Source organism: Humulus lupulus, chromosome 9 (genome assembly GCF_963169125.1).
Source record: "Humulus lupulus chromosome 9, drHumLupu1.1, whole genome shotgun sequence".
Lineage (NCBI taxonomy): Eukaryota > Viridiplantae > Streptophyta > Magnoliopsida > Rosales > Cannabaceae > Humulus > Humulus lupulus.
In genome coordinates, this window is record NC_084801.1 from 165629407 (window position 1) to 165638168 (window position 8762).

At 29.7% G+C, this 8762-nt stretch overlaps 1 protein-coding gene and 1 long non-coding RNA gene across 2 annotated transcripts; both read left to right on the top strand.

The window, feature by feature from the left end:
• Positions 1 to 401: 401 nt before the first annotated feature.
• Positions 402 to 1459, top strand: LOC133802380 (transcription factor BHLH6). Its single transcript, XM_062240680.1, has one exon. It carries the CDS (start codon positions 700 to 702, stop codon positions 1345 to 1347), a length of 648 nt encoding a protein of 215 aa, XP_062096664.1. The 5' UTR covers positions 402 to 699; the 3' UTR covers positions 1348 to 1459.
• Positions 1460 to 5664: 4205 nt separating this feature from the next.
• On the top strand, positions 5665 to 8291 carry LOC133800948 (uncharacterized). Its single transcript, XR_009876664.1, has 4 exons — positions 5665 to 6081; positions 7118 to 7212; positions 7287 to 7356; positions 8135 to 8291. It is a non-coding gene; the product is annotated as an uncharacterized LOC133800948 (long non-coding RNA).
• Positions 8292 to 8762: the final 471 nt, after the last annotated feature.

Consider the following 8762-nt stretch of genomic DNA (forward strand, 5'->3'; position numbering starts at 1 on the left):
AAAGTTTTTTTAATAGAAATATTGTAATTTTAAAGTTTATTTATTACCATGCCAAATTTAGTAAATTTTTAATTGGGGCTAGCTAGGGTTTCAAAAATCAAGGATAATATTTATTTTTCTAAGAAACTCTCTGTGATGTCTCTTTTAACTGGCCGATTGGTTAGGGAAAGAATGTGATCTTGCTGGGGGGTCCTAGGGGTCCTGGGGAGAAATATACATGTGTGGGGGTACTATCTAATAATTTATCTGTAAAACAAAGTTATTACAAAACTCAAAGTCAGTAGTAGTAGTAGTGACTCACTATACAAGGCAAAGATTTTGGCACCAGGACCTTTATTGTCTTCCCCTTGAATAGTTCTTCTGTTCTGGCCAAGGTTGTATAATTTAGTTATTTATTTATTTTTCATTTATTTTTTTTAAAAAAAGAAAAAAAAAACTTCTGGGGTGTGGTTCTTTCTTCTATATATATAGCTGGGCATTTAGCTAGGCCTTTCCTAGGGTAGACACCCGAATCCTGCTCCAAAGATTAGCTGAGTACTCACGTGACGACATATTTACCAAACGAGCCAATATATATTATATATCTCAAGCTATATAGCTTCTTCATCTTTCTATAAATATATTTATATTTCTATATGTATATATAAGAGTTTTATCCAAGTAAAACCCAGTTGAGAATTTCAGGTTTAGGTTTTTGAGATGGACTATTTTCCTAGTACTACTACTACAACTCAGTACTCTAGCTCATCTAGATCGTTTGGTGGTTCAAACAAGACCACGAAGAAGAAGGGTAATAATGGAAACAGTATTAATAGTACTAACAGGAGAACAGGTAGTGGTAAAGTCGGAGGCGGAGGCGGCGGCGGCGGAGTGAAGCTCTCTACGGACCCTCAAAGCGTGGCAGCTCGAGAAAGGAGGCACCGGATCAGTGACCGGTTCAAGATCTTACAGAGCTTGGTCCCCGGCGGAGCTAAGATGGACACTGTTTCCATGCTCGAAGAGGCCATCCACTACGTCAAGTTTCTCAAGACCCAGATATGGCTTCACCAAACCATGATCAACTACGTTGACGACGTCGACGACCCCACCGCTGCTTCCATGTACCTCACTCCACCTGATCCTAACCATCACGATTATTCTACTCTGCTACCTTGTCACCACCATCATCATCATCTTTATGAAACTCCACAGAATGATTATTCTGGGTCGACGAGCATGGTTCCTCAAACTCATCATGATCATAATCATCAAAATCAAGTAGTGCTACCGCCCACGATGCCGTACACTCAAGATTCTAGCTTCCAGAACCAAGATACGATGTCGTTTAATGATTTTATTAATTACTAGTACGTTGGTAAAAACTATATAAATATTTGTTGTGATATGAGGTTATAATTAATGTTTTGGTACAAGTATATTCACGCGTCTTGGGAATTAATTAAAGTAGTTCTAGGCTTTCTATGGCTATGTGGCTACTTCGTTATATATCGGTATATGGATCTGTGATTATTATTATTTATGTGTTCCACCAAAAAAAAAAAAACTACGAAGTTATTATCAGTAACTTGATTGATCATGATTATCATCAGTGTATTAAAGATTTGCCGTTCATGATTAGACCTTTACGTGGTTTAGAAAGAAAAAAAAACCTATTTTAATATTGATTAATTTGTTATTACTTGTAATTATGTGTTCCCTTCTTTCTCATGTTAAAATTAAGCATAATATGACCAATTATCTATATATTTATTTAAATTTGAGACTCAAGGTGCTGATGATTCTCTCTTTCATATTCTTCATTATCTAATTTTTCTTATTTATTCAATTTTCATTCTTAATTTTCATCATATATATAATCAACCGATTTTGTTTCCTTGAAACATAATATAGCCATCATATAATAATATTTGTGATTCTTAGGTTCATACTTAGACATTTTTTGGTACTATTTGTAGATACCTTGATTGGATCAGAAGTAAGGTTATTATATGTTTTTCATATTGTAATTGAGTGGATTATAGAAACCTATAGCTAGTTTTATGAATCCTATAATAGGTAAAGGACAACTTTAACTATATAAACTATGTAGTAATATTGAATTTTGATTTGAATTTAGGAGAAAAGAGGTCAAGAAGTCTACAAGAAAAAGAGATGTAAAGAACTAGAAAGAGTAGAAAAAAAAAAGAAGGGAATTATTAACAATATTCCCCATAAAGTGTCAAAGTCATTGTTTTATTTGTACCTGGGGATCGAGGCAATTGCTTAAAAATTTGTTTAAATGGTGAAAAGTATTCGTTATTCGTTGAACATCCCAGTTGTTAAGGTGGATATAAGAGATCTTTGGGCCAGTCTATAATAACCCCACTTAATTTTTTTTTTTATCGAATATTTCAAAATTTTAAATTCATGAATTATACTCATGATATCTTCTTAACTAGATATATTTCAATATAGATAAAACAAAAAGAAACATTTTTTTCATAAGCATTTATTAAAAGATGGTAAAAAAGAAAAGATTTAATGACTTTAAAAGATGGCTTTTGTCTTAAAGGCCCCTCTAATTTGGGCCATGTCTACACCACTTGCCAATTGTAAATTTTAAATATGATATCTTCTTTTTTTGTTGATATGCATGTTCTTTTTCTAGTTTCCTTTTCTTTATTCCAACCTTATCCTTGAAACCCTAATTAAATATATGCATATGTGCACATTAGTATCTCTTAAGAAGTATATAGTTATTTACTAAATAAAAAAAGTTATTATTTAGTCATAAATTTTACAACATAATTATTCTGTGACTAAATGTCATTTGGCTAAATATATATTTAGTCTTTTTAGTCGTGAACTTTTTAATGGCGATAGATATAAGTGAACTAATGTTTTTTTAGTCACAATTTTTACAATTTTAGTCAGAGGCTAAAAGTAAGATTTTATATTGTAGCAATTTCATTTATTAATGGGTTTATATCACTAGAGGTCTTCAATTTTTTTAAAACTATCACTTAGGACCCAAACTTTACACTTTCAACCGATACTCTCTTGCCTCATTTAAAATACTGTACCTAAACATCTCTTTTTTTATTTTACCTTTAACTTTTTCATTACATCATACATAAACTTTTTTATATTTTCTCTCTATATTATATAAATATTATATTTTTAAATATATTTACTAAGTAAATTAATAAAAAAGGAGATAAGAATAAAAAAAACAATCAATTTAGAACGAGAAAGAATGAAAAGAAGTAAAATAATAATAAAAAAATGTTTGAAAGATGGGTAAACCTTAACTACATGTGGAGTTAGAATACAGTGACCTAAAATAGAAGACTGATTTAACTCATTTAGTGGAGTGTCTTTTTGATGATTTTGAGGTAAATTTTATAGATTTAGATATTATAACTTGTAAAATTCTATTTTGGCTAACCTTTGTAATAAATATATTTTATTATTTAATGAGTATTTTTTGAAATTGTATATTGGGTAATTAAGTGTGATTGTGTCTTATTTTGGTAATAATCAATTCCTTATTAAATTACATTTTATTCTTAGTCAAGTTTCCTAATTTGTTTATGGCAACTTATCTATTTTAAGAAGGACTTTTTATAGGATTATTCTCTGAATATTTTGATTAATTATAGTTTATTTAAAAAGAGAAAAATCAGTAAGTCTTGATGCTCAAGAAAGGAAACTTCGAAAATGAATCTAGCTAGGTTTTAAGACCAGGTTCGTCCATTTCCTGATGCTACAAGATGGTTGCCTGTCACATCTGGAAATTTCTGCAGTAAATGAAATGAGAAGTTATTTTAAGTAACTTCTCGATTTGGTCTTATTTGGGCTATTAACGAGATTGACTGACTTATGAGTTTCTAAACTCTATAAATACTAGACCTAAGCAGCAACCATTCTCATCTCTTCACCCTTCTAATGTTTCATACTTTGAAGAGATATGTAACGTCCCAAAATTACCTAATAAGGCTTAGGATGACAATATATGGAATTATATGTTTATTTGATATATTTGATTGTGATTGTGAGATTTATATGATAATATAACTAGTTATGCATGTTTAAGGTTATTAAGTATATGCATGTGGGCCTGTTTCTTATTAAATGGCGCAATCGTAATTTGACCCGTTATGGACATAATTGTATATATGTGCTTATATGTGATATATGTGAGAGACCGCATTATTAGGTGTGTTTATTTGAGTTATTTGGTACGAGACAATCTTAGGGAGCAAGTTAGCACTACTACAAAACTGGGCTTTCCCGACACCCAACCACGACAGTCAACTCTGTTGACTGTCGTAATTGCTTAGCGGGACTCTATGCTGACACTTAAAAACTGTAGGCATAGAGACCAACGCCGACAGCTAATAACTGTCACTGTTACTTTTGACTGTCGCTATTAACCCCAACGCCGACAGCTAATTCAAGACCAATGCCGACAGTTAAAATGTGTCGCTATTGACCTCAACGCCGACAGTTAATTCGAGACCAATGCCGACAGTTAAAATGTGTCGCTATTGAACCCAACCCCGACAGTTAATTCGAGACCAATGCCGACAGTTAAAATGTGTCGCTATTGACCCCAACGCCGACAATTATAAAAATCCAATGCCGACAGTCATAAAATGTCGCCAAAATTCAAATAAAAAATTGTAATTAATGAATAGTATAATTTTTAAAATAAACTAAATTATGTAAATATATATTTAAAAAAATAATGTATTTATTAAAAACTTTTAAAACTAGATTTTTTTTATTTCTAAATTTTTCATATTATTAACTTTTGTATTTATAATAATTTTTATATCAAAATTTAAATTTATTATTCTTTAACATATTTATAAAATTATCTATATTATTTTTTAACATATTTAAAAAAAATCATTAGTTAAAAATGAGTTGTTTTATTAATTGGAAAAATATTGTAAAAAAATTAATGAATAGTATAATTTTAAAAATAAACTAAATTATGTAAATATATATTTATAAAAATTATGTATTTATTAAAAACTTGTAAAATTAGATTTTTTTTTGTTTCTTAATTTTTTATATTATTAACTTTTGTATTTATAAGAATATTTATATGAAGATTTAAATTTATTATTCTTTAACATATTTATATAATTAATTATATTACTAAAAAAGTATTGAGGTCTCTCAAAGTGAACCTTAAAATAATAATAATAAATTAAAGCTTTATTAATAAGTAAATTAAAAAAAAAACAAAGAAAAACACTTAGAGTAAAATTAAAGCTTTACAAAGTTATGTCTTTTAATTTGAGTTATTATTATATATTGGGAAATGATTAATAAGAAATAATTAAATTAATAATTAGAATTTATAAGGTTTATATTTTTTTAAATTGTGAGATTGAAAATTTTTGGACCACTTAATTATTGTTTAATTCATGAAAATAAATAATAAGACGTTTTTAATCTCAATAATTTTTTTTATGAGAATTGGAGTAAAATATGATTTAAAAGTTAATTTATAGTTTTGGGACCAAATTTAATTTGATAAGATTATTAATTTAATTAGAAAGTTCAAATAAATTGAATTTAAATTTTAACATTATAAAATCACATTTATTACTTAATTAACTAATGAGCAAATCAAATTAAATAAATAATACTTTATTATTAATTTAAGTAGGAAATGAAAAAAAAAAACACGAATACCCTCTTTCCCTCTCAGATCTACCTCTTCCCCACCAGATCTCACTTTCTCTCTCTCGTGTCCGATCTGCCAAACTTGAACGATCGCTTTCCAGTCGCCGGAAAGCTACACGTGTCGTACAGGCGTGTTCCCCGGCCTCCGAAATTTCGACCCCCACGAACCCGCGGCCGTACGCGCCCCTTAAGGTCCCCCCCATTGGGCTTTCAAAGTTCGAACGAATGGGAGTGCAACGAAGCTTTCCAAGTACTTTTTGGCCACCCTAAGCTACCACTAGCCGAGCCGCCACCACCACCATACTCCTTATGTTTTGGGCTTCAAAACCCACTGAAGGCTCAGACTCAACTGTGGTCGGAATTGGAATCGACGTTTTGGCTGGCTTAAATCTGAAATGGGTATGAGATTATCAACTTATTTGATTCATATATTTCTGCATTTTTCTTTAGTTGAAGAGTGAATGATTGCTTTTGTGAATCTTTTAGGTCTGTTATTATTAGATGATATGTATATATTTATATATATATATGTGAATATATGTTTGAGATATTAGTTGTATTGTTCTTTTTTGACTGATACACACTATCTGTTTGTATATTTGCGAAAAGGAGTTTTTTCTTTCTTTCGAAATTCTTATGTATTTTTTTTATAGTATTGGATTTTGGGATAGATCTTTTGACTGCCGATGTCTTTGTATGATATAATGTGTTTTAGGCTTAGCTTTTCATGATAGGATTAATGTGTGTCTTCATATGTTAATGTACTCAGATGAATATATATATATATATATGTATATATATAATTAATATGTTGTCTAGTTTAGCTTTTTCTCGTATTATTCATATATCATATTACTATGCTCATGAAACTTGACAACTCATTTAGGTAGACAATTTTTCTTTCTTGGAAAATAGTTTTCAACATGATAATCAACTTTGTTTAAAATTGTACTGCTACAGGGCAATAAAAATCTGAAATGAAAATATTTAAATCAAGTTACCATTATTTCAAGAGAATAATTCTCTAATATGCATGGCATATTATTCAACTACTAAAAATTGTTTAAGTATAATGACAGTCATGTACCCCTGGATGATATTGCTGCACTTGATCTCTCTTTTTGTTTTCCTTCTTGTTCACCGTCTAATTGGTTTAAGAATTAACAAAGGGCAGCTGTAGTGGTTTTTTGGTTTTTGGAGTCTCTAAATTTCTGCAGTCCCTGAAATGGTGTTTTAGAAAATGTCTACTGATCAATCATGATTGATTTAGTTTCCCTTTGTTTGGTAATATTACAGTTGTCTTTGGGTTTTTAAGAAATCAATAGTACAGAAGAAAATGGTGTTGGTTTATGTGGTTGTGAAATATTATGTCTTTTTTCATTATCTTAACATACCTACTCTTTTGTCAATTTTGGTGTATCTTCATTGTTTTTAGATATTTGATTTTGGACTAGCAAAATAGATGACATCGTAATGGCTCATCATTCAATTGCTCTTAATATTTCTCAGGCTGACCTTATCATCAACAAGGTATATTATCATATTATAATCTTATTTTCATTCTATCCATATATGTACTTACCATGTGTTGTATGCACAAGTAGTAAGCCGCATGCTTCTTCATTCCTGGATTGTGGCGGTTTCTCTCTGTGTTAACGGAGAAGATGAAGAATGGTAAGTGTTTTTCTGTTCTTTTTTCTTTTTGTTAGTTTCTCACTGATAACTGAAATGTAATTGTGATATAAAATATCAATCTTTTTCTTACTAGTAACTCAAATTTTGTTTTGAATTTTTTGGTTTGTTATGCTATAATCTATTTGATATATGTTCAGGTTTCATAATATTGCTTAATCGGTAGTATTTATGTTCAAGTTTCTTCTTAATCTATTAGTTTTCTGAATTACTATGCTCTGTCATGCTTAGTATTATTGTTCACTACAAGAAAAAGCTATATTAATAGTATTGACTTTGCACATTTAAAAGAAAACGTCATCCAGCCCTGTGAAATTTCTGGGGTCATTTAGGTGGCTTTATACTATATTATCTTTTCTTTTCTTGCTAAGTACTATGGACATAGAATCTCATGCATATTACCGACATAGTGCATGCCTTTATATGTGTATATATGTATATTAATTTCTCGTTTATTGTATATTTGCTAATGTGCTGTGAATAATTGGTAATTTGGTTTATTAATGTCTATGTGATTTGATAAACTAACTAGCTCGAGCACTTTTAAATTGAGACTGAGAGGTATGTATTCCTTAGTTTTAAGAACTAAGACTAACTACTTAAGCCAGAGGCTTTTCAGTTTGATAAGAAAAATACAACTTTTATATAAATCATTTTTGTGACTAAAAGCCAATCATCCTTTTTATTTCTTCTGCAACCTTAAGTTCTCTATTTATTTTAGTTTTGGTTTGACTTTAATGGTGTTTATTCTGTATTGTAGGCTAAAACTCTACTTGGATATTTAAGAGAACCAAGGCAACAAGAAATTCTTCTTCAAGTTGTTGGGTATTATTTTCTTTCTTGCTTATAAGAATTATGTACAGTGAGGATTTGATGTATTATTTACATTGAGAATAATGAATTTTTATTGAGAATTATTTAGTCTCATGAGGATTTGATGTATTATTTATATTTCAATTGTATGAATAAATGTTCTATGTAAATGAATTTTTATTATGATAAATATAATTTTTTTTGCAAGTTATGGTAATAATAATTAATTATGTGAGTACTTTTTTTTATTTAAATTTATATCAAATTTCAATTGTTAAAAATATAATTAAAAGTTTTAAAAAATATATATCAAAAAATTATTATTTATATATATATAGTATAAATTTAATGTTACAGCGACACCTATTAACTGTCGGTATAGCTAGTAACGGCGACACGTATTATCTGTCGGCGTTGCTAGCAACGGCGACACGTATTAACTATCGGCGTTGCCAGCAACATCGACACGTATTAATTGTTGGCGTAGCCAGCAACGACGACACTTATTAATTGTCGGCGTAGCTACTCTACGCCGGCATAGGCAAATACGACAGTTAGTCGACTGTCGTTATTGC